We start from the raw sequence: 26,683 nt of genomic DNA on the forward strand, positions 1-26,683 counted from the left end.
AAGCTAAAACCGGGGCTGCGGGACCGGAGAGCCCGGAACCTCCAGCCGTCCGGCAGAGCTCGTTCCCGGCACTTTTCATAGAAACATAGAAAACCTACAGCACGATACAGGCCCTTCGGCCCACAAAGTTGTGATTCGACGGCAACCGGCCCCCGATTTCCACAAACCCGAGATCAGACCCTTCTTCACGGACGCCTGAACAGAAGAACCGCCGGCGACAGCTCCAGTCGGCACTGCGCCTGCGTTTAGCAGGAGGTTCTGGGCTGCACCAGCCGTGGCCGGAGGTCCCTACAGAGGGACCAGTGACCGGAGGCGGGAGGGACAACGGAGAGGTAAATCACAAACAGGACAAAGTCTGCAGATACTGGAAATCCAAAGCAACACAAACAAAACGCTGGCCGAACTCAGCCGGCCGGGCATCATCTATCAGAGAGAAAAATCACACTCCCACTCCACCTCCCGCATAAAACAATGCAATCAGAGGTTTATGATCATTTTCAACATCAAAAGATTGCCCTGACACAAACTGATGAAATGCCTCACAAGGAAACAGAATGCTGAGCAATTCTTTTTCAATCTGGACATAACGTGTTTCTGGATCAGATAATGAACGAGTTGCATGTGCCACTTGTAGCCATTCCTTATCATGTTATGATCATTTTCAACATCAGTAGATTCCCCAGAGAGAATCGGAATGAAAATGTTTGGACACCAGGAAGTCCCGCTCGGAGCGGATAGTTCAAAGGTTAATTTATTATCAAAGCTGGTATCCGTAAACAATTCTTGAGCTTTTCCTCTTCTCCAGAAAACCACGAAACAAAGAAAGAGCATGAAAGTCGTTCAGAGAGAAAAATCAAACTTCCACCTCAACCCCCGCATCAAAAAGACAGCATCCCGATCATCAAACCCCCAAAATCCACCCCTCCCGCACAAAAGGGAACAATATCATCGACCGCCCCCCCCCCCCCGAAAAAAAACAACCCTACCCCGCACAACTGCGGAGGAGCCGGTGTCACCAGTGTAGAGCCGGCCGCATCGGGAGCAGCGGACACAATGGGCGACCCCGGAAGATTCACAGGTGAAGTGTCGCCTTACCAGGAAGGGTGTTTGGACAACGGAGAGAGTTCGGCCGTTCGGCCCTTTCACTGTGATACCCCGAACTCCACATCGAATCCGTCCAAACGAATCTGGGCGAAATTTAATGACCAATAAATATAATTCCTCTCAGCGGTCAGCTGTCTGAATGATTCCCTGACTCTGAGAGGAAGGGGTATCTATGGTCCACACTGTCAGGGTGTTGAGTTTACCTTTACAAGCTTTACAATTCTACCGCCAGGACTTAAGAACTTTTTAAAGCTATTATTAATGCTTTTTGAGATGGTGATTTAGATGCATATCATATTTTTTACTGAGTTACGTATTGTATGTAATTAGTTTTGCTACAACAAGTGTATGGGACATTGGAAAAAAGTTGAATTTCCCCATGGGGATGAATAAAGTATCTATCTATCTAGACGAGAGGTTTTCTGTTGACTAATACACTGTGTGTGTGTGTGTGTGTGTGTGTGTGTGTGTGTGTGTGTGTGTGTGTGGTGAACTAGATATACCTGTCTGACTGCTCCTGTGGCTCCTCCCACAGACCCTGCTGACTGCTCCTGTGGCTCCTCCCACAGACCCCTGTATAAAGGCGACTGTGGGCTGCTGCTGTCCCTCATTTTCCCCAGGATGTAGTGTTGTTTATTCTTCCAGTCAATAAAAGCCGATATCTCGTTTCCTAAGTCTCAGCGTGAGTTATTGATGGTGCATCAGTGTGGACCCCGCTGGCAATTCTGGTGTTGTGACCCGAATCGAGACAAACACTACGCTGCCCACTCCACCAACAACACGGCACAGCCGGACACCTAACAGGGGACTTTACATCTCATAACACTGGATTCAGTGATGAAACCCGTGATTAATGTTGTTGTCCCACCGAAAAATCCATTAAAGTGATTTTAAATACGAGCGCTCCCCCACAGGTGACGTCACACAGCCCCCCCCCACTCGCCTGACGTCACACATGGGCTCCCCACACCGGGATCTGCCCTGACGGGCGCGGTGTCTTACGTCACCCACGTGCTGCTGTACTCGAGTTTTATCGGTTTAACGGCTGGGCTAATAATTAAGTGTTTATAAACATAGACTGATTTAACTGAAACCCGCACATTTCCTGTGTGGGTCTGAATTGTGTGTCGGGATGGGATGGGAATCGAAATTATAACGCTGAGAACTCTGTGACCTGGGGCTGGAGGGAAAGGGATCGGGGAAGATATGGAGGGAAAAACTAAATACGAGTCTGGTGTAAATATGGAAATAATATAGGGAAATAATGAAATAATTTGGGAAATGCGGCGGTGGGTCGGGCAATATGTGAAGGGGGAGGAACAGTCACCGAGTCACGTGATCCTGTTTTGCCGCGGATCGTCAGCATTTTCCGAGGCTCCGCCCAACGCCCGTGACGCAATAAGCAGATTGCGCATGCTCACATTCCCGGGAAAGGCTGTGTTTTTTCGTTCTTTGTGAAAGCAGGTCGGCGGTGAGATCGGGATCGGGAGGGGCTTCTCGCCCCCTTGGACGGGGAGCCGGAGACGGATTATTCTCTGCGGGGCAACACCAACAATTTCCCTTCGGTAAGTATTGAAGCCGGTCCCGAGCGGGGAGGTCTGACGTTGGGTAGTGAGTTAACTTTCCCGAACTCAAACAAGAGAAAATCTGCAGTTGCTGGAAATGCGAGCAACGCGCACAAAATGCTGGAGGAACTCAGCAGTCCGGGCAGCATCTAGGGGAAGAATACAGTCGACATTACCGGCCGAAACCCTTCGGCAAGACTGGAGAATACAAGGTGGGGGTGGGGAGGGAGAGAGAAACACAAGGTGATCGGTGAAACCTGAAGGGGGAGGGGATGAACTTTCCCGAACTGGCGGCCTCGCCTCGCTTCCTTCACAGAATCTGCCGGGGTCGGTCCGGGTTGTGAGACCTTCACACCGAACCGTCTGAGATGAGCCGCCGCTCAGCCCCTGTTGTTCTGGTCCTATTAGCAGGATGACGTAAACATGTTTCTAAATTGTTACTGACGGAAAATTGTACAATTTGTGTTCCGTGTGTTATCTGACTGTACTTGCCTGTGATGCTGCCACAAGTCAGTGTTTCTCTGTACCTGTACCTTCCGGTATTTGTGCACTTGGCAATAAATTCAACAGGACCTGAGAAATCTCAGTGAGATTTAATTAGTGATGATCATCTTGGCAGCTCGGTAGGTCGAATGTATGCGACAGTACACTGTTAAATGCAAAACCCTGAACAGTGTTAATGATCAGAGGGATCTTTGACTCCAAGTTCATCGCTCCCTGAAAGAGACTGCAGAGATTGATCGGGTGGTTAAGAAGGCAAATGGTATGGTTGTCTTTATTAGTTGAAGCATTGAGTTCAAAAGTCGGGAAGTTGTGATGCAGCTTTATAAAACTAGTTAGACCACATCTGGAGTGTTTCATACAGTTCTGGTCGCCCCCATTCTCGGAAGGATATCGGGGCTTTGGAGTGGGCGCAGAAAAGGTTTACCAGGATATTGCCTGGATTAGAGGGCCTGAGCTTTAACGGGAGGTTGGACAAAATTGTGTTGTTTTCTCCGGAGCTGTGCCGTCTGGGGTGAGACTGTATAGACGTTTATAAGATTACCCGAGGATTAGAAGCCATGTCTCAGAAAGGCAGCGTCCATTATCAAGGACCTCCAGCACCCAGGGCATGTGGTTTTCTCAATGTTACCAGCAGGTAAGGAGGTACAGAAGTCTGAAGGCTCACACTCAGTGATTCAGGAACAGTTTCTTCCACTCTGCCATCCGATTGCTAAATGGATATTGAACCCTTGAACACTACCTCACATTTAAAATATATAGTATTTCTGTTTGTTGCACGATTTTTAATGTATTCACAGAAACAAAGAAAACCTACAGCACAATACAAGCCCTTCGGCCCACAAAGTTGTGCCAACATGTCCCTACCTTAGGAATTACTATGGTTACCCATAGCCTTCTATTTTTCTAAGCTAGTATTTCTTTATTTTTCTCCAGTGTCTCCAGGTACCTATCCAAAAGACCATATTCTACCCTCCTCCACCACCGTTGCCGGTAGCCAATTCCACACACTCTGAGTAAAAAAACTTATCCGTAACATTTCCTCTGCAACTACTCCCCAGCACCTTAAACCTGTGCTGTCTTTTCATAACCATTTCAGACCTGGGAAAAAGTCTCTGACCATCCACATGATCAATGCCTCTCATCATCTTATACACCTCTATCAGGTCACCTCTCATCCTCCGTTGCTCCAAGTAGAAAAGGCCGAGTTCACTCAAACTATTCTAATAAGGCATGCTCCCCAATCCAGGCAACATCTGTGTAAATATCCTCTGCACCATTTCTGTGGTTTCCACATGCTTTGTGTAGTGAGGCAACCAGAATTGAGCACAGTGGGGTGTGACCAGCATCACATATAGCTGCAACATTACCTCTCGGCTCCTAAATTCAATCCTATGATTGATGAAGGTCAATGTATCATATGCCTTCTTAACCACAGAGTCAACCTGCGTAGCAACTTTGAGTGTCCTATGGACTGGGACCCCAGGATCCCTCTGATCCTCCACACTGCCAAGAGTCTTACCATTAATGTTATATTCTGCCATCATGTTTGACCTAACAAAATGAACCACTTCACACTTATCTTAGTTGAACTCCATCTGCCACTTTTCAGCCCATTTTTGCATCCTATCAATGTCCCACTGTAACCTCTGACACTATCCACAACTCCCCCAACCTTTGTGTCATCAGCAAACTTGCTAACCCATCCCTCCACTTCCTCATCCAGGTCATTTATCAAAATCACAAAGAGTAAGGGTCCCAGATATGCTGTAAATAATTTAGTTGTTTATTTTTATTATTTTACTTTGGGTTTTTTTTCCTTCTATAATATGTATTGCATTGAACTGCTGCTGCATGGTTTTCAAATTTCATGACACACACCGGTGATAATAAACCTGATTCTGATTCTGAGTGGACAGACAATCTATTTTTCCTGGGGGTTGAAATGTCTAATATATTTATGGTGAGAGGAGATGTAAGCAGCAAGTTTGTTTCTTTACACAGAATGGTGGGTAGCTGGAAAACTCTGCCTGGGGTGGGAGACCCGACTGGTCACGTGATCCCGTTTGCCCCTCCCATTTAACAGCAGATGGGCGGCACCTGTGCATCTGTTTCCGAGGCCCTGCCCTCCGGATGATGTGACACTCACTTCGCGCATGTTCACTGTCTCCGGCCGGGCGGTGTTTTCTTTTCCGCTCAGTGCTGAAGTGCATCATCTGTGGGATCGAGGGAAGGGTCCTCACCTCCTGGGTGGGGGAGCCAGGGGTCGGGATCACTGTCTGTGGGCTGAAGATATTGCGTTCCCATCGGTGAGTATTGAGACCGATCCCAAGCAGGGAGATCTGATGTTGGCCGTGAGCCCCGAACTGAGGACCAATTACTCATTTATTTTTTCGATTATCTGGTCTGGTCAAAAATGTGTAGACTTCACTTAATCTGCATTGAACGATCCAAACCTGGAGCCCAGGCTGTCTATTTCTGCAGAGTTGAAACGGGAGACCCACCAACAGGTCACGTGAGGCTGTTTACTGTCAATCTGCCCTACCCTTCACTTTGTGATGATAGATAGATAGATACTTTATTCATCCCCATGGGGAAATTCAACCTTTTTTTCCAATGTCCCATACACTTGTTGTAGCAAAAACTAATTACATACAATACTTGACTCAGTAAAAATATGATATGCATCTAAATCAAAAAGCATTAATAATAGCTTAAAAAAAAAGTTCTTAAGTCCTGGCGGTTGAATTGTAAAGCCTAATGGCATTGGGGAGTATTGACTTCTTCATCCTGTCTGAGGAGCATTGCATCGATAGTAACCTGTTGCTGAAACTGCTTCTCTGTCTCTGGATGGTGCTATGTAGAGGATGTTCAGGGTTTTCCATAATTGACCGTAGCCTACTCAGCGCCCTTCGCTCAGCTACCGATGTTAAACTCTCCAGTACTTTGCCCACGACAGAGCCCGCCTTCCTTACCAGCTTATTAAGACATGAGGCGTCCCTGTTCTTAATGCTTCCTCCCCAACACGCCACCACAAAGAAGAGGGCGCTCTCCACAACTGACCTATAGAACATCTTCAGCATCTCACTGCAGACATTGAATGACGCCAACCTTCTAAGGAAGTACAGTCGACTCTGTGCCTTCCTGCACAAGGCATCTGTGTTGGCAGTCCAGTCTAGCTTCTCGTCTAACTGTACTCCCAGATACTTGTAGGTCTTAACCTGCTCCACACATTCTCCATTAATGATCACTGGCTCCATATGAGGCCTAGATCTCCTAAAGTCCACCACCATCTCCTTGGTCTTGGTGATATTGAGACGCAGGTAGTTTGAGTTGCACCATATCACAAAGTCCTGTATCAATTTCCTATACTCCTCCTCCTGTCCATTCCTGACACACCCCACTATGGCTGTGTCATCAGCGAACTTCTGCACATGGCAGGACTCCGAGTTATATTGGAAGTCTGATGTGTACAGGGTGAACAGGACCGGAGAGAGTATGGTTCCCTGCGGCGCTCCTGTGCTGCTGACCACCGTGTCAGACCTACAGTCTCCCAACCGCACATACTGAGGTCTATCTGTCAAGTAGTCCACTATCCAATCCACCATGTGAGAGTCTACTCCCATCTCCGTTAGTTTGTGCCTTAAGATCTTGGGCTGGATGGTGTTAAAGGCACTAGAGAAGTCAAGGAATGTAATCCTCACAGCACAACTGACCCCATCTAGGTGAGAGAGTGATTTGTGCAGCAAATACGTGATGCAAGATGACATGGTGTGTGCTTAGAGTCCCTGGCTGGGTCAGGATGCTTCCTCTATGTTGTGTTGGGGGATCTGACATTGGTCACTGAGTCTCGTTAACTTCCCCCAACTCGCCTCGTTTCCTGAGGCTGGTCACATTTGCAGTTGAGCTTTCTGGCTGTTGTGTCTTCTCCCAGACTGGGGTGGGTGAGAAAGGAGAACGTCCCAGGTTGTGGGGATCTTTGATTTCACTGCCTGCTTTACCGAGGGACTGGGAAGTCTAGGGGGGAGAGTGATGTGCACGTGGCCGAGTGGTTAAGCCATCTGAAGGTCATGAGTTTGAGCCTCGGGCCAGGCAGTGCGTTGTATCCTTGAGCATGGCACTTAACCACACATTGCTCCTGCACGTTTATAGCCCAGATGGATCAAATCACCTAATCCTGTTCCTGTGTCTTATGCATTACCATGACAGAATGATGGCTCCTTCTTATCCCATATTGTTTTGTGATGTGTGAGGGACAATAAAAGATTGTTCACTGAGATTATTATATTTGGCTTCAACGTTTAAATTTCAGTGAGTTTTGTTCTTAGTAACATTAAGCAGAAATGTTTGCTTCTCCTTTTCATTGTTAATGTGCTTCATTATCTCTCTGGTTAATGTTAGACCTGCGGTGAGAGGTTTATTGGAAGAAAAACCCCAACTAGAAGCCAACCATGGCTGAAGATGTGGGAATAGCAACAAGTGAACCAGCCCGAGGACTGAGAGCATCAACTGGAGAGAACAACTCTGAATCAGCTGACTTGGAGTTCCCAGTGAGTCAGTGAGGAGGAAGTTTGGTGAGTCTCATTTACTCAAACACTGGTCCTTTATACATTACATACCTGTACAATAGAAGGTGGGAAATAGTTGGTGAGACTGAATGTGCCCAGAAGAACCATTTATGCCTCTGTCAGACACAGTTGCAATCACACCAGGTCTGGTAATGTGCTTCCAGCAGCCCAGCCCTTTAAAATCACTTGCATTTTGTGGAAGTCAAAGCTGGATAAAGCGGTGGAAATCGGGCAGAATCTCAAGTTGCTGGAGATCTGCACTAAAAACTGAAAATGAAGTCATCCTGACAAAATGTAATTAACCTGAATTGTAAAGATTGTTCCTCTCCCCACAGCTGTTCCTTACATGCTGAGCAGTTTGGTAATACCAATTTCTTTTTATTACATTCACTCTGGATTGGTTTATGTTTCCTGAAATGTACCGTTTTTAATGTGGAAGTGGAAATGGCTCACTCTGTGATAGTTGAACAATAAAGTAACCACAACTTTTCCCTGCAAATTACCCTGGTACCAATTAGCTTGTTATTCTTAGAAATGTGTTCAGTACAGTTGTTGCGAACAAGGTTTACAAGAATAATCTCAGGAATGTTCGGCGTTATGTTTGAGGAACATTTGATGGTTCTGGACCTGTGCTCAATGGAGTTCAGGGGGACAGTGGGGGTGGTGGGGGATGTTTGGTTAAGTAAACCTACCAAATGCTGAAAAGCCTGGATACAGTGGACATGGAGAGGATGTTTCCATTAGACTGTGATCTGATGGCACAGTATTGGAATAAAGAAGCTTCCGTTTAAAACTGAGAGGAGAAATAAAATTTGGCCAAATGATGTCTGATCTGTGGAATTTGTTGCCACAGAGGTTGGTTGAGGCTGCCATTTGGGTATATTTATGACAGAGATTAATATATTCATGATTGCTGAGTAGCTTCAGGGTTACAGGAGGAAGGCAGGAATATGGTGTTGGAATAAACATCAGCCATGGTTGAGTGGTGGGCAGACCAGATGGATCGAATCACCTAATTCTGTTCCTGTGTCTTATGTCTTACCATGACTGAATGATGGCTCCTTCTTATCCCATATCATTCTGTGACATGTGAGGGACAATAAAAGATTGTTCACTGAGATCATTAAATCTGCCTTCAGTGTTTAAATTTCAGTGAGTTTTGTTCTTAGTAACATTAAGCAGAAATGTTTAGTTCTCCTTTTCATTATTAATGTGCTTCATTGTCTCTCTGGTTAAAGTTAGACCTGTGGTGAGAGGTTTATTGGAAGAAAGATCACGACTGAAGACGAGGGAACAGCAACAAGTGAAGCAGCCCAAGGATTGAGAGCATCAACTGGAGAGAACACATCTGACTCGGAGATTCCAGTGATTCAGTCAGGAGAAAGTTTGGTGAGTCTCATTTACTCAAACACTGGTCCTTTAGACATTACGTACCTGTACAAAGGAAAGTAGGAAATATTTGGGAGTGAGACAGAATGTGCCCAGAAGAACCTGTTATGCCAGTATCAGTCTGACCCAGTTGTGAAGAAGCCCCCCCTTATATTCCCTTTAAACTTTTCGCCCTTCACCCTTAATCCATGTCCTCTGTTTTTTTTTCTCCCCTAGCCTCAGTGGATAAAGCCTGCTTGCATTCACTCTATCTGTACCCATCATAATTTTATATACCTCTATCAAGTCTCCCCTCATTCTTCTACACTCCTAGGAATGAAGTCCTAAACTATTCAACCTTTCTCTGTAACTCAGTTTCTCAAGTCCCGGCAACATCCTCATAATCCTTCTCTGCACTCTTTCAGCCTTATTAATATCCTTCCTGTAATTCGGTGACCACAGCTGCACACGATACTCCAAATTCGGCTTCACCAATGCCTTATACAACCTCACCATAACATTCCAATTCTTATACTCAATACTTTGATTTACAAAGGTCAATGTATCAAAAGCTCTCTTTACTACCCTATCTACCCGTGACGCCACTTTTGGGGAATTTTGTATCAGTATTCCTAGATCCCTCTGTTCTACTGCACTCCTCAGTGCCCCACCATCTACCTTATATGTTCTACATTGGTTTTTCCTTCCAAAGTGCAACACCTCACACTTGTCTGTATTAAACTCCATCTGCCATTTTTCAGCCCATTTTTCTAGCTGGTCCAGATCCCTTTGCAAGCTTTGAAAACCTTCCTCACTGACCACTACACCTCCAGTCTTTGTATCATCAGCAAATTTGCTGATCCAATTTACCAAATTATCATCCAGATCATTGATAAAGATGACAAATAACAATGGACCCAGCATTGATCCCTGTGGCACACCACTAGTCAGAGGCCTCCACTCAGAGAAACAATCCTCCACTACCAATCTCTGGCTTCTCCCATTGAGCCAATGTCTAATCCAATTTACTACCTAATCTCCCATGCGGGACCTTGCCAAAAGCCTTACTGAAGTCCATGTAGACAACATCCGCTGCCTTGCCTTCATCCACTTTCCTTGTAACCTCCTCAAAACACTCTAATAGATTTGTTAAACTTGACCTACCACACACAAAGCCATGATGACTCTCCCTAATGTCCCTGTCTATCTAAATAATTGTCGATCCTGTCTCTCAGTACTCCTTCCAATATTTTACCCACTACCAACATCAAACTTACCAGCCTATAATTTCGAGAATTACTTTTAGAGCCTTTTTTAAGCAATGGAACAACATGAGCTATCCTCCAATCCTCTGGCACCTCACCCGTAGATAATGACATTTAAATATATCTGCCAGGGCCCCTGCAATTTCAACACTCGTCTCCTTCAAGGTCCGAGGGAACACCCTGTCAGGTCCTGGAGATTTATCTACTCGCCTCAAGGTAGCAAGGCCCTCCTCCTCTTCTCTCTGTATAGGTTCCATGACCTAAATACTTGTTTGCCTTATTTCCATTGACTCCATGCCAGTTTCCTTAGTAAATTCAGACACAAAAAACCATTTAACATCTCCCCAATTTCTTTTGGTTCCATACGTAGCCCACCACTCTGATCTTCAAGATGACCAATTTTATCCCTTAACTATCCTTTTGCTATTACTATACCTGTGGAAGCTCTTACTATCCTTCACCTTGACTGCCAACGCTACCTCATGTCTTCTTTCAGCCCTCCTGATTTCTCCCTTAAGTATTTGTTTGCACTTTTTATACTCCTCAAGTACCTTCTTTGCTCCCTGTTTCTTATACACGTCATACATCTCTCTCTTCTTTATCAGAGTTCCAATATCCATCGAGAACCAAGGTTCCTTATTCTTATTCACTTTGCCTTTAATCCTGAGACTTTGTTCCCAGGGTGTCCTCATGGGCCGTCCAGAAATGATTTCAGCTGGTGACAACCCTGTTTTCCCCTGTGGGGTAACCCTCATGTGGAATCGGGCTAATGGTCGGACCTTCAACCAAGTGAGTCCAGTCTCCGCTGTTAATCTGGCCAATTTACTCTTCAGAATGCCATTGGCTCTTTCCACTCTGCCAGCGGCCCATGGGTGGTGTACACAGTGGAATTGTTGCTTGATAGCTAGTTTGTTACATACCCCTTCGTTTGCTTTCACCATAAAGTGTGGGCCATTGTCAGAGCTCAGCATCTCTGGCAGGCCGTACCTGGGAATTATTTCCCGTAATAATACCTTCACAACAGTCACAGCAGTATTGATGGCAGTTGGAATAGCTTCAATCCATCTACTAAACACATCTATAATAACTAAGCAATATCTGTAGCAATGTGCTCTAGGGAATGCAATAAAATCCAATTGTAGACACGAAAAAGATCCACCTGTCTAGGGAGTCGTACCCGGTGTGCAGGGTACAGGTTACCAACCATTCCCTCCTTTCCCAGGTGTGTAAAATCATGTTTCTGATCAACTGATATTAGTAAAAACTATGTAGGAACACAAACCTGTCCTGCTGGGTGATCCGAAAACTTAGGCCAGGGACTTTCTGGCACCTCATATGGGACTACAGTTTGCACTCCTCCACAGAGGTGTTTCCCTGAAAAGAAATAACTTGAGGTAGCTGTAGAGTGGTGTGTAAGTTCATTACAAAGGTGGCATTACTAATGGGGTGGCCAAAGGAAGTCAGGAATCCCCATGTTCCTAGAGAGCCCTGTAGTCATGTACAATTCCAAATGCATAACGGGAGTCTGTGTAAACGTTCCTACTTTAGTCTGTTGCTTGGATACATGCACGAGTCAGAGCAAACAGCTCAGCCTTCTGGGTGGAGACAGCTGCTTCAAAAGATGCCTGCTCAATTACTTCACTGTCCATCACTATTGCATAGCCAGAATATCATTTTCCTGCTGGATCCACAAAAGAGTTTCCATCCTCATAAAACGTTGCCTCAGGCTAGAGGGGGTATTGCAGAATGGATGGGAGAGTCTGTCCTTCTTTCACTGTGATCCAGACGGGCTAGAGGGGGTATTGCGGAATGGATGGGAGAGTCTGTCCTTCTTTCACTGTGATCCGGACAGGAGGGCTGACTTCATGGACTGAAATTGCACAGAGATGGGGGACAACATCTTGGGTTCGGTCACTATTAAAAGAATGTCTTACCAGATGTCCTGTCTTCACCTCAGACTCCTTCCAGTATCGGAGTTGGCCCGCGCCAAGTCTTGCCAGTTTCCCTTGGTGCTGGAGGCCTGTTTTGTCAGGGTGTGGGCAAGGAGCCCTAGTCTCTTTGGCTTGAACCCAGGGCAAACCCTAACGGTGGTATGGGGAACCACCAGTCCTGTCTGTCATCAAAAGAAATCTGGAACTTCAACCAGAAATGCAATGTCGTCTCTTCCTTTAACCTCTCCAATCACCGTGACTGGGAATTTCTGTCCCTCGAGGGGTGCATAATATTGGCTTTCCTCAGTTGAGCACCATGTAGGGCCATAGCACAGAGTCACATGGTAGCTGGCCACTGGCAGACGGGGTTCAAATGCAGTGGAGTCCAGAAAAAGTGCCCACCACTGGGTGATCAGAGGAAGCTATCAGTTGTTTGCAGTTCCAGCGTGCTATCCTTGTCCGTGCATAGAATCTCGACTTCCAACGGACAGAGCAACTCTCTCACTATGAGATTACTCCCCTGTCTGGTGGTGACTGTAAATGAAACCTCACACTGCTTCCCCTGGAATTCCACCTGCAGTGGCTGGGTACGTGAATACGTACGCTCCGTGCCTTCGAAACCAGACAGAGTGATTGTAGCGTCTGATAGCTGGAAGTCCTTTTCCGATACTATTTCCTGATCGAGAGTGGTTGTGGTTGCCCCCATATCAATCATAAACGGAATTGAAACTCCAGCAACTGTCAATATTACATTGGGCTCTTCCTGAGGGGTGGTACTCACGGTAGGAAGCATCCTTGCTTGTCAATTTCTAAACGGGTTGTTGTCCCCACCTGTCCCTTGGTAGGTTTTTGTTCCCATTTCTGATCCCCAGATATAGCCCATTCACATCCTTCTTCCTGCTGAACATGTTCACTTTAAATATTAGTTCCTTTCGGGGTTGATCAGGAATCAAAAATCAGGTCCCAGTAATATGTCAAAGCTAGTCACATTCGATTTCGGTCATTGTCAGGCCAGTCCATATTATCTGTTTTAATCATGTTGGCTTAGTTGGTAAGTTTTGGAGCAGTAGGGCATTAAACTGGGGGGGTCGGGGGACAGGCTTGCTCTCCTGTGAAAGTGCCGTAGCAGGCCACAAATCACTCCCAATAGTCTGGTCCCCATTCCCCAGGGTTAGGTAAACTGGGGGGACAGGCTTGGTCTCCTGTGAAGGTGCCGTAGCAGGCCACAAATGACTCCCAATAGTCTGGTCCCCATTCCCCAGGCTTCGGTAAACTGGGGGGACAGGCTTGGTCTCCTGTGAAAGTGCCGTAGCAGGCCACAAATCACTCCCAATAGTCTGGTCCCCATTCCCCAGGCTTAGGTAAGGTGGGGGCGACAGGCTTGGTCTCCTGTGAAGGTGCCGTAGCAGGCCACAAATCACTCCCAATAGTATGGTCCCGATTCCCCAGGCTTAGGTAAGCTGGGGGGGACAGGCTTGGTCTCCTGCGAAAGTGCCGTAGCAGGCCACAAATGACTCCCAATAGTCTGGTCCCCATTCCCCAGGCTTCGGTAATCTGGGGGGGGGGGGGGGGGACAGGCTTGGTCTCCTGTGAAAGTGCCGTAGCAGGCCACAAATGACTCCCAATAGTCTGGTCCCCATTCCCCAGGCTTCGGTAATCTGGGGGGGGGGGGGTGGGGGACAGGCTTGGTCTCCTGTGAAAGTGCCGTAGCAGGCCACAAATCACTCCCAATAGTCTGGTCCCCATTCCCCAGGCTTAGGTAAACTGGGGGGACAGGCTTGGTCTCCTGTGAAAGTGCCGTAGCAGGCCACAAATCACTCCCAATAGTCTGGTCCCGATTCCCCAGGCTTAGGTAAACTGGGGGGGACAGGCTTGGTCTCCTGCGAAAGTGCCGTAGCAGGCCACAAATCACTCCCAATAGTCTGGTCCCCATTCCCCAGGCTTCGGTAAACTGGGGGGACAGGCTTGGTCTCCTGTGAAAGTGCCGTAGCAGGCCACAAATCACTCCCAATAGTCTGGTCCCGATTCCCCAGGCTTAGGTTTGCATTCAGGTACTTTAGAGATGTTTACAGGTTGCTGGAGAGCCCTTTCCAAGGCTTGAATGATCTGGTCTCTCTGTTCATTCTCATTATGGTTTCCCGCTTGTAACTCCTGATAGGTTTGGTCTCTCAATTCTGCCTTCCATTTCCGTCCTTCATCAGCTGAGAGAATCATGCAGCAGAGACTGAATAAATCTTGCAGGGTCATGTTAAACATTTGTATGGTACTGTGGTCACACTGAGCAAACTGTGCTGCTTTTTCTTTTCTACCTGGGGCCTGATTCATGATCATTATCATTTCTCGAGGCTTCCAGGGTGCATACACAGGAATCACTGAGCGCTGTCCCTCCTCCTGCTCGTGGATTGGGCAGCATTTGGGTGGGCAGTTGTCTTTGTGGAGTCACTAACTCTGGGGATTTATTGGATTCTTCGCTCCCTGTCTCGGAATAATCGTCGGTATTCCCTTTCTGGATCTCAGGATGTAGTGACATCCCTTCCCTATGCCGCTGTTTTACCTGAGTGGCCACCGTATCTGGGTACTGGGAGGATTGGAGTTCGGGAGCACTGGGTGAACTTGGCCCCTGGTAAGGTAGGAGAGGTACGGTGAGTGCCCACTCCTCATCACGGTCACTGTCCTCAAACAGGGTCGATATGACAGACATGGGTTTGGGATCCCTTGTTTCCCTATCAGTTCGAACTTTAGACTGATATTCCTGCCCTTCTCTCCTATCTGGGCCGGCCTTGGTTTGCTGACGTTGTTTTTCCTGCTCTCGTTTTTTAGTGCCCATCCACCCATTCACGCTCCGCTTTTAGTGGCTCCCAACCTTTGGCGTTCCTTCTGCAGTTCATACCTCTATCCCTTTGTCACATGTATTATTCCTCCAACTTGCTGATAATATACTGTTCCACTTTACATCTTCATTCAACCCATCTGCTCAGCACTCCCTATATTGGGATCGTGTTTGTGACTCCAAATGTTGAAGTTGAATAAAACTCGGGAGACCAGCTTCTTATCGTCACCACAGTTCATTTTCCTGCAGGAGTTTGAGACCCATTTGTCAAAGGGAAGGCACGTAAGCACTGCCACCATCTGACTAGTGGACTGATTTAGTCAGGTTACAGCCATATATTTATACATAGTAAGCCCCATACATTCCTATTGCAAGATGTTATTTGAACTGGTACGCGCACTAAGTCTGTTGGCTCCAAACTTAATTAAATAAGAGAGTTTGCTGACTGAAGGTTTTAATTACAGATGGCTACGGTCAATTATGGAAAACCCTGAACATCCTCTACATAGCACCATCCAGAGACAGAGAAGCAGTTTCAGTGACAGGTTACTGTCGATGCAATGCTCCTCAGACAGGATGAAGAGGTCAATACTCCCCAATGCCATTAGACTTTACAATTCAACTGCCAGGACTTAAGAACTTTTTTTTTAAAGCTATTATTAATGCTTTTTTTTGAGCTAGTGATTTAGATGCATATCATATTATTACTGAGTTAAGGATTGTATGTAATGAGTTTCTGCTACAACAAGTGTATGGGACATTGGAAAAAATGTTGAATTTCCCCATGGGGATGAATAAAGTATCTATCTATCTATCTATCTATCTATCTATCTATCTATACTATCCAGTCCTTATCAGTTATTCCCTTTGCAAGGCCCTGACTTAATTACAAACAGATGTTTATTCCTGTCCTTATCAGAGAGTCCTCCTCCTTTTACTCAAAAGAGGGTACAATGTATAATGTTATCAACTAATGAGGGTACAGTGTATATTATCATCGCTCAGTATGTCACTCTGCAAGTCACAGAGAACTGATAATGAGCCTGTCTTAGCTAACCACTGAAGACAGTGTTTACTTTGGTTCAAATATTCCTATTCAGTCCCAATTATTCTTTTAGCCAGAGGTTACATAGGTTCAAAATGATTTTATTTAATATATCCTTAATTCATCAGGAGAGTTCGGGGGAAATGTTTTTGTCTAATCTAGAAACTGGTGTCACATGTGTGTATTGTGGCAATGCAAAAGTTGCTGTAGAACTTACAAGTGGGAAGAAGTGGAGTGATATTTGGAAATCTGACTTTTTAAAGCGTAATTAAACCACATATGCACAATGTGCAAAAGCTCTGGTAAGAAAGTCCTTCATTACCTGTTACAGTCCTGCTACATAGTTTGTGTGAGAAAGCAGATGAACTCGATCAAACCCAGAGGAGATCATAGTTCTCATCGACAGTGATTTCCTAGCTCTTAAAATGAATACCTAACTATATAAAAATCACTGTGCACATGTTGTCACTGGGTAAAAATAAGCACAGTGCATGATTTATGTGCACACTGGTCATTAGAAATTAGAGGGGGTATTGGAGGGAAGGTGCAGAGACTTCCAGTGTCCCTGATGCCCTCACCTACAAGATGTGCATCCAGCTGCAGCTTGTAGCCCTGCACTTGAAGGAGCTCGGACTTGAAATTGTTGAATTCTGGATCAGCTGGGAGTCAGAGGGGGTGATAGATGTGACATGAAGAGAGGTGAGTTACACCCAAGGTGCAGGACGCAGGAAACTGGGTGACAGGCAGGTGAATGAGGTTAAACAGCCATCGAAGAGTACTCTTGCGGACATCCCACACAACAGCAGGTGGACCACTTTAGAAACTGTTGGGGGGATTTCCTGGCAGTGGAAAGTCAAATAAGTGTTAGGGGATTCATTAGTTATGGGAATGGAACAAGGAGGGGACTAATATCCTGGTATTAAGGCTTGCTGGAGCTAGTGTGGTGAGAGGGTGAAGTGGTTAAAATAAGTTGTAGGGGGAATGGGAGCCAGAGTGACTGAACGGATAGTGGAGAGGGTAAATTGAGTCAAATTGAATTGACTTTATTACATACATACTTCATATACATGAGGAGTAAAAGTCTTTACGTTACTCTCCATCTAAATGTGCAATGTGTAATTTATAGTAATTTATAATATATTGTTTATACATAGAACAGTCAATATAACATCAACATGCAATTATATCAGCATGAATTAATCAGTCTGATGGCCTGGTAGAAGATGATGTCCTGGAGCCTGTTGGTCCTTTTGCTGTGGTACCGTTTCCTGGATGGTGGCAGTAGGAACAGTTTGTGGTTGTGGTGAATTGGGTCCCCAATATCCTTTGGGCCCTCTACACATCTGTCTCTGTACATCTCCTGAATAGTGAGAAGTTCACATCTACAGATGCACTGGGCTGTCTGCACCACTCTCTGCAGGGTCCTGCGATTGAGGGAAGTACAGTTCCCATACCAGGCAGTGCTGCACCCAGTCAGCATGCTCTCTATTGTCTCGCTGTAGAAAGTTCTTAGGATTTGGGGCCCACAATAAGCAACTTCAACCATCTGAGCTGAAAGAGGTGCTGCTGTGCTCTTTTCACAACACAGCCTGTATGTACGGAGCATTTGAGATCCTTGGTGATGTTTATGCTGAGGATCTTAAAGCTGTTCACCCTCTCAGCCCCAGATCCATTGATGCCAATAGGGGTTCGCCTGTCTCCATTCCTCCTGTAGTACACAATCAGCTCCTTTGTGTTTGTGACAATGAGGGAGAGTTTGTTTTCTTGACACCAGTCAGATGTTGTTCAGACCTCAGATATCGATCACTCCTACCTTTTCCTTTCCAAACAAGTTTGGCCAGCTTCTCTGTCACAGAAACATGGAGGAGTTCAGTACGGAAACAGGCTATTTGGCCCATCTAGTCAATGCTAAAAAAAACATTTAAGGTATCTATTGCAACTACCTGACTGGGACCATCGCCCTCCATACCCCTACCATCCAGGCTCCCATCCAAACTTCTTTCAAATGGTGAAACTGAGCCCACATGAACCCCTTGTGCTGACATCTCATTCCACACTCTCACGACCATTTCAGTAAAGAGCTTTTCCACATGTTCCCGTTAAATTTTCACCTTCCCCGCTTACCCATGACCTTGGTTGTCATCCCACACAACCTCAATGGAAAAAGCTGCTTGCCTTTACGCTATCTGTACCCTCATAATTCTGTATACTTCCAACAAATCCTCATGCAATGTTTAATTACCTTGTCTATGTTTAGTGCATTTTTTAGGTGTATAAGATGATGAGGGGCATTGATCGTGTGGATAGCCAGAGGTTTTATTTGCAGGACTGAAATGTCTAACATGAGAGGACATAGTTTTAAGGTGCTTGGAAATAGATACCGAGGGAATGCCAGGGGTAAGTTTTTTACCCAGAGAGTGGTGGGTGCGTGCACTACACTGCTGGCTATTTGTGTGAGAGTGTTTCAGTTACTGTGGGGCCAGGCACCCATGCATCTCAGCAGGAACAGGGAATAATACCAATGGAGAGAGTCAAACTGAGCCAGGTCACAGGTTGGAGATGGCAGAAATGCCCCATTCTTATAGAGACAGGAAGAGCATCAGAGAGTTTGATGGTCATTCCAGATACCAGCACTGTGCCCAGTTAGAAGGTGATTTCTCTCTCCAACTTGGGTTGAACTTCACTGTAACAGTGTGATGCCAGATCACACCTTGACAACTTATGTGAACTCATCTGAAATGTTGTCCTGCACCCATTGACAGGTATTGTAAATCTTTTTACAGGTCAAAAATGACAAGGAATTTGTGTACAGGAATCTGGAGCTCAACACACCAGTTTTGCTGTCTCTGTCCAGATATTTAAGAAGTGGAGCAAGGGATTCACTCGATCATCCTTCCTGTTCAGACTGTGGGGAAGGATTCACTGAATCATCTGACCGACTGGCGCACCCGTAATTTTGCACAGGGTGGAACGATTCATCTGCTCAGACAGTGGAAATGGAATCACTCGGCCTTCTCAACTGAAGGTACATCAGCAAGTTCACACTGGGAAAGGCCATTCACCTGTTTTGTGGGTGAGAAGGGATTCAGTCAGTCTTCCCACTTGTGAACATGCAAGTCAGTTCATAGTGGGCAGAGGCTGGTCATCTGTTGAATTTTGGGGAAGCATTCACTAGGTCATCTGACCTAATGGCTCACCAGCGAGTTCACACCGGTGAGAGGCCGTTCACCTGCTCGGACTGTGGGAAAGGATTCACTTGCTCATCTAAACTGAAATTACATCAGCGTGTTCACACTGGGGAGAAGCCGTTCACCTGCTCAGACTGTGGGAAGGGATTCAGCTGGTCATCTCACCTGAAGGTACATCAGCGATTTCACACTGGAGAGAGGCCATTCACCTGCTCAGACTGTGGGAAGGGATTCACTATGTCATCTAATCTGAAGATACATCAGAGAGTTCATACTGGAGAGAGGCCGTTCACCTGCTCAGACTGTGGGAGGGGATTTACTTGCTCATCCCAACTAAAGGCACACCAGCGAGTTCACACTGGGGAGCGGCCATTCACCTGCTCGGACTGTGGGAAAGGATTCACTTGCTCATCCGAACTGAAGGTCCATCAGCGAGTTCACACTAGAGAAAGGCCATTCATCTGCTCAGACTGTGGGAAGGGATTCACTCAGTCAGCAAAGCTAAAGATTCACCAGCGAGTTCACACTGGGGAGAGGCCATTCATTTGCTCGGACTGTGGGAAGGAATTCACTTGCTCATCCGAACTGAAGGTTCATCAGCGAGTTCACACCGGGGAGTGGCCGTTCACCTGCTCATACTGTGGGAAGGGATTCAACTGGTCTTCTGAATTGAAAGCACATCAGAGATTTCACACTGGAGAGAGGCCATTTACCTGCTCAGACTGTGGGAAGGGATTCACTATGTCATCTAATCTGAAGAGACATCAGAGAGTTCATACTGGAGAAAGGCCGTTCACTTGCTCAGTCTGTGGGAGGGGATTTACTTGCTCATCCAACCTAATGGCTCACCAGCGAGTTCACACTGTGGAGCGGCCGTTCACCTGCTTAGACTGTGGGAAGGGATTCACTCGCTCATCCGAACTGAAGTTACATCAGCAAGTTCACACTGGGGAGCGGCCGTTTGCCTGCTCAGACTGTGGGAAGCGATTCACACTGTCATCCCAGCTACTGAGTCACCAGTCAGTTCATACTGGGGAGTGGCCATTCACCTGCTCGGACTGTGGGAAGGGATTCACTCAGTCAGTTCAACTGAAGGTACATCAGCGTGTTCACACCGGGGAGTGGCCATTCACCTGCTCTGTCTGTGGGAAGGGATTCAATTGGTCATCTCACCTGCAGAGACACCAGTCAGCCCACACAGGGAAATGGCCATTCACCTGCTCAGTCTGTGGGAAGGGATTCACTTGGTCATCTAAACTGAGTAGACATCAGCAAATTCACACTGGAGAGAGGCCATTCACTTGCTCTGTCTGTGGGAAGGGATTCACTGAGTCATCCGAACTGAAGGTACATCAGCGAGTTCACACTGGGGAGAGGCCGTTCACCTGCTCAGTGTGTGGGAAGGGATTCATTCGGTCATCTACACTGAAAGTACATCAGCGAAATCACACTGGGGAGAGGCCGTTCACCTGCTCAGACTGTGGGAAGGGATTCACTCGGTCATCCACCCTACAAACACACCGTTCAGTTCACACTAGGGAGAGGCGAATCACCTGTTCAGACTGTGGGAAGGGATTCACTTCGTCATCTCAACTGGAGAGACACCAGCAAGTTCACACTGGATAGAGGCTGATCTCCTGCTCAGAGTTTTGCATAAGATTCTCTCAAACCAAATCAACTGAATGTGCATCATTGAGTTCACACTGGGGAGAGGCTGTTCACCTGCTGTGAATGTGGGAAGCGATTCACTCAGTCATCTAACCTTATGCAACTCTCACTTCGGCTAGCAGCTGAACTTTTGGAGTGATAGCTCCCCAGCCCAGCTAACTTAAGAAATCTCATTCGGGTGGATGCTTCATGATGTGACCCGTTCCAAATCAGTACACTGAAATAACAAACTGTACACAATATGTGATTAAACAATTGAGATTTATAATTCTTACTTTGACTATAGGGTTAGTAAAGAAAACAAAAAGAAAGAAAAAGGGCCCACTCTCTCCATTCACGTCTTCTCATCTCTCCCCAGCAAATGGTGGTGAAATTCTCTCTTCCAGACTCACAGGAAAGAACAACATTTCTGCCATTGGATAGCCCCGCATTCCCAAACCCTGTTATCTCTAGTCATAACCTAAATATTGCTGCTACAGAGAAACAATTACCTCAGCAGTGAAACATTGCATAGAGGCCATTACGTTAGCAGTGAAATCTTACAGCATGTTATGCTTGTGACTCACCGCCAGGTTCACACTGGGGAGAAAGTTTCAATAAGCTGCATGCTGGATATTTCTCCAACACCATTGCTGAATTCTACTTCAAGACTGACTGTCGGTGCTGAACTCTGCAATTATTGCTGCTGCTCACCACACCCAGTTCTGCACCCTGGTCACTGGGCATGGGAGGAGTTTCTTCTGCTGCATATTTACCCTTAATGGGACTGGAGTTTAATATTCTGGGTCTGAGACAAATAAATCAGTTCTATTTTAAACTCTGTCTTTGGAACTCTGTGAGTTTACAACACAACTAGTGTACTCAGGCTGGCTGGACCCTGCCAGTGATTCTGTTCCTTGACAGTCCTTTTAAATCCTCCCCTGTTGTTCATCTCCTGCTGTCCAAACAGTCACCATGCTGTGGGTGAAGAGGTTTCCCTTAATTTTTCTACTGACTGAAGAAGTCGCAGCGATTGCAGTTCTGTCTAAGATGTTCTTCACCCCTCAAATCTCTGGGCTGACGAAGAATGACATCGGGTGTTAACCTCCTTATTCAGGGCTCATTTCCATATTTTGGGCCATTTTCCCTGCTTCTAAAGGGTTGTTAGAAAACACCACTCTCCTCTAAAGACTGAAAGCAGAATGGGAAACCATCCATTGGATGTTCAACGAAGCAGGGTCAGAAACCAGAGGCAGGTCCGCACAGAGCAGAGTTTGGGGCTCTGGACAATGGTCGGGATAAGAATGTATGATGAGGAGAAGAGAATCAGCAGTGGGGCGTGGAAACGAATGACAGAATAGCAAGATTTGGAAGCTCATTTGATGGAAAATAATTCAGTTGTCTGACTGCCAACACAGACAATGCCTGTTGTGAGATTCCCCATTTGTTGAGGCACGTGTGTGTTGAGAATGGTGATATCTATTGAAGCAGTTGTTCCTGCTTGTTTATCCTGTAATATTATATCCGGATAGTTATTTTAGATTAACCTGTCTGTTATAATGTATTGATTATAATATAACTTGTGAGATTCTGTCCCTAACTGGATATGGCTTCAATTTATGGTGCCTTAATGAGGTGATGGAGGTCATTCATGAGTTTGTGTTTTAAAGCAAGATTTTGGTAAATGATATTTGCCACTTGATTGTACCTGCATAAGTAATCAGATTGAGTTAAACTGCTGCAGGATCCTGGAATGTGTTGGATTGTGTCTGGTTTCTCTTGGCATTTTCTGCATTTATTGCCTTGTTTGTTTGTATTGTATGTATTTGTGAGTTTTTTTGTTAACCAGCTTGTCCTGTATTTCTGCAAGGAATCCCTCTGTTTCTGGGAAGAGGTGTCCAACTCTCAGTCAGGTGCTCGATGCTTCCTTGTCACCATCTAGTCTGCTCAGATCGTTGGGATGTCTCCCATGGAGGGTCATACTCATTCCACTGGTTAATGTTTTCTTCCATATTGATTATTCATTTTTCTGAGTTGGCCTCTCATTTAAGTTTTCTGGTCTTCTTAGCACAATTGCATATACACACTTGGAGTGCTGAATCCTGTTTACTTTTGAAGAAAATATATACTTAAAAGTTTTATCTGACTGTTGTGTGATTTTTTTTCTCATTCGTGTTATTCCTCTTCCTCCTGTCTAAAGTACTGTTTGAGTGTAAGTAATCTTTTCTGAAGTTTTCTAAAGTTCTTATTTATCTTTGTAAATTTTACTGATTGAAGTGGGACTAAGATATTTTTTATTTTTAAAAAGTCAATGTCTGTATTGATGAAAGTGTTTATTGCCTTTGTTGTATTTGTTAATTATTGAGCTCTGTTTGGCAGGTTTTCTTAAGCCTCAAACTAAATTTTGTCAAAGGTTCTCCCTATTTCACACTATTTTCTATTGTCTTTGCTTGTTGATATTCCAGGTATGTGGGTATCAAGAGTCCCGGTGAAGGGTCTTGGCCCGAAATGTTGATTCCCATCCATAGATGCTGCCTGACATGCTGAGCTCCTCCAGCACTTTGTGTGTAGTTCTCTAGATTTCTAGCATCTGCAGGTCCTCTTTTTTCCCAGATACTTATTTTTCTTGAAGCTACAAGTCATGTAGCTCTGTTGGTAAAATATTAAATAAAAACATGAGAAAGAGGTGGCACAGGGTTGGAAGATGTAGAATATCAGTGGGTAGAATTAAGGAAGAGCACATGTAAAACAAAATCCCTGATGGGAATTGTTTCGAGACCCTCAAACAGTAGTAAGTATGTGGTCCACAAATTACAATGGGAGATACAGAACTCTTGCCAAAAGTGTAATGTTAGGATAGTCATGGGGATTGTCATGCAGGTGATTCGGAAAATTAGGATGGTGTTGGTCTCAAGAGGAGGAATTTCCTAGAAAGCCTACAAGATGCTTTTTTCGAGCAGCTCATGTTTGAGCCCAGTTGGGGATCAGCTATTCTGCATTGGGTGTTGTAATGAACCAGAATTAATTAGGTCACTAAAGTCCAAAGAACACTTAGGGGCAAGTGAATTTAATATGATCAAATCCACCCTGACATTAGTGAAGGAGAAGCTAAAGTCGATGTGGAACAAAGAGAAATAGAGAGGCCTGAGAGAAAAATCGGTCAAAATTGATCTTAAAAAAAAACGTGGGCATGGACGAAAACAGAGCAGCAATGGCTGGAATTTTTGGAAGCAGTTTGAAAGGCACAGGATATACACAGTGGCATGCAAAAGTTTAGGCACCCCTGGTCAAAATTTCTGTTACTCTGAATAGTTAAGTGATTAAAAGATGACCTGATTACAAAAGGCATAGTTAAAGATGACACATTTCTTTAATATTTTAAGCAAGATTACATTTTTATTTCCATCTTTTACAATTTCAATATAACCAAAAAGGAAAAGGGCCAGAAACAAAAGTTTGGGCACCCTGCTTGATCAGTACAGAGTAACATCCCCTTTGGCAAGTATCACAGCTTGTGAACACTTTTTGTAGCCAGCCAAGAGTCTTTCAGTTATTGTTTGAGTAAATTTCGGGGTTCAGTCAGAAGTAGCAAAGTACTGATTGTGGAAATTACAAATGAGAATATTGTTAGAGGCACAGAGAGCAGCAGCAGCACTGAAACAGCCCTTTTGGCCCTTCTAGTCCATGCTGATCTGTTTTTGTTGTTACTGCTTAGTTCCAACTAACTGCACCCGAGCCTCCATACACCTCCCATCCATGTCCTCACCCAAATTCCTCTTTAGTGTCTAAATCAAACCCAAATTCTCCACTTCCACTGGCAGCTCATTCCACACTCTCACCAACCTCTGAGAGAAGAATCCCCCTTCAGATTCCCCAGAAATAATTCACTTTCACCCTGAACGTATGTCCAATGTCAGGGTGAGAGCAAGGACGGGGCAGAGAGGGAAGACAGTAAGGGGGAGGGGGTGGTTGAGTGTGGAGAGGGAAACAAAGTGGAGTGTTTATACTTAATATCTTTCAGAAAAAGTAATTGTTTGAACTTGCTGCAAACCTACTTTCCTTACCCTGTACATTCTTAACCAAATTACTGATCCAGATGACAAGTAGCAGTGGTTGATGTTCAAAGTAAATGTTATTATCAGAGTACATATATGTCACCACATACAACCCTGAGATAGTTTTCCCTACAGGAACACTTAGCAAATCTATAGAATAGTAACAGGATCAATGAAAGATCAAGTGGAGCATAGAATTCAATGAACTGTGCAAATGCACATATAATTAAATATCAATGGGTAATGAGGGCAATGGGGTGTAACCCTGGGGAACCTCACTAGGCCCGGGCCTCGAGTCCAATAAACAGCCTCCCACCATCACTCTCTGCTTCCTACCATCAAGACAACTGTGCATCCAGTGAGCCAGCTCTCCCTGGATCCCGTGTGATCTGACTTTCCACAGCAACTTACCATGTGAACCTTATCAAAGGCCTCACTGATGCCCATATCGGCCCCGATCCTGGGACAGAGGTGTCACCGATCAGAGGGCATGGATTTAAGCAGAGGATGAAGAGGTTTAGAGGGATCTGAGGAGGAGATTTCTCACTCAGAGGGTAGCTGAAATCTGGAACACACTGCCCGAGGTGGTGGTGGAGGCAGGTCCCTTCACAACATTTACGAAGAGGATGAGCATTGAAACTGCCGAGATACAGTCGGCTATGAACCAAGTGCTGATAAGTGGGACCAGTGTAGACAGTGAGTGGATGGTCAGAACAGGTATGGCCGGCCAAAGGCCTGTTTCCGTGCTGTGTGATCCGCCACTCCGGACATGCGAAATTAACGATGGTGGCACCACAAGGCATTGATTTCAAAACTCCACACCCCTCACCAACCTGAAATAAACCAGACTGAACCCTTTTGTCACCACTGGGAATATCTGTTTCTGTCAAGGTAATATACCAATTGATCACGTCTGCTGAACAACTGGCAATTGGTGAAATTCCTGTGTTTTCTTTCGTTAATGTTGTCACCCTACAGCAAAACTAACCTCACTGTGTCAGAATCGGTGATTAAATCAGACTCCAAACACTGTGCTTTCATCCCTGCATGTTATAACTGGAACCATCTCACTGAGGGTCTGATGGAGACATGGGATCACATCTCCCCTGCGTCTGTCATTTCAAATACCCTAAGAATGGTTTTCTGATTCAGTCTGAAGGTTATGGTACATTCAGCTCATCGTCAGACCTGACAAACCATGTCTTTCCACAGCTGGTTCCACCTATTCCTCCACCTCCAGGGAAGCTGCATCTCCACACAAACTCCTCACTTGAGACGACTGTGTGTACCCGTGACACAGGAAATCACATCACTGTCACTCTCCTGATACCGTGACTGACCTGCTCACCTCCGGGTACCCTCCATCAACAAGCTCCTTCCTCAGTCACCGTCTGTGAGATTATATAAAAATACAATTACTGTAGAACGATCTGTCAGACAGCTCCTGTACCCCTCCACCTCTGACCATGCTGTGCTGGTTAAAACTCTCTCTCCCTTTGCAAACACCGGATGTCCCACTAAATCCGAACCATCTGTGCAACCCCGTGTCCTCCTCTGATGCAAAGGTCACTGACCTCCCCCCCCACCCCACTTCCCAATCTGCAGTCGCAGCCCAT

The 26,683-nt window shown here is 45.6% G+C and overlaps 1 protein-coding gene across 4 annotated transcripts in view; it reads left to right on the plus strand.

Annotated features, from left to right (window-relative positions):
* LOC140722804 (uncharacterized) overlaps positions 1-23,151 on the plus strand; it is a 243,264-nt gene extending 220,113 nt beyond the window's left edge. The window contains exons 1-5 of one of the 4 annotated variants that reach the window (XM_073037474.1): positions 2,527-2,669; positions 7,572-7,744; positions 8,977-9,127; positions 15,597-15,716; positions 18,961-23,151. In XM_073037474.1, the coding sequence (XP_072893575.1) occupies positions 19,366-20,991 (1,626 nt within the window). In that variant the 5' untranslated portion in view covers positions 2,527-2,669; positions 7,572-7,744; positions 8,977-9,127; positions 15,597-15,716; positions 18,961-19,365 and the 3' untranslated portion in view covers positions 20,992-23,151. Of the gene's footprint in view, positions 1-2,526; positions 2,670-7,571; positions 7,745-8,976; positions 9,128-15,596; positions 15,717-18,960 lie in introns of those variants that run through there. The other 3 variants (XM_073037473.1, XM_073037475.1, XM_073037476.1) reach the window with 3 other exon arrangements.
* The last annotated feature ends 3,532 nt before the right edge of the window (positions 23,152-26,683 follow it).

This window comes from Hemitrygon akajei, unplaced genomic scaffold, assembly GCF_048418815.1.
Source record: "Hemitrygon akajei unplaced genomic scaffold, sHemAka1.3 Scf000089, whole genome shotgun sequence".
Classification (NCBI taxonomy): domain Eukaryota; kingdom Metazoa; phylum Chordata; class Chondrichthyes; order Myliobatiformes; family Dasyatidae; genus Hemitrygon; species Hemitrygon akajei.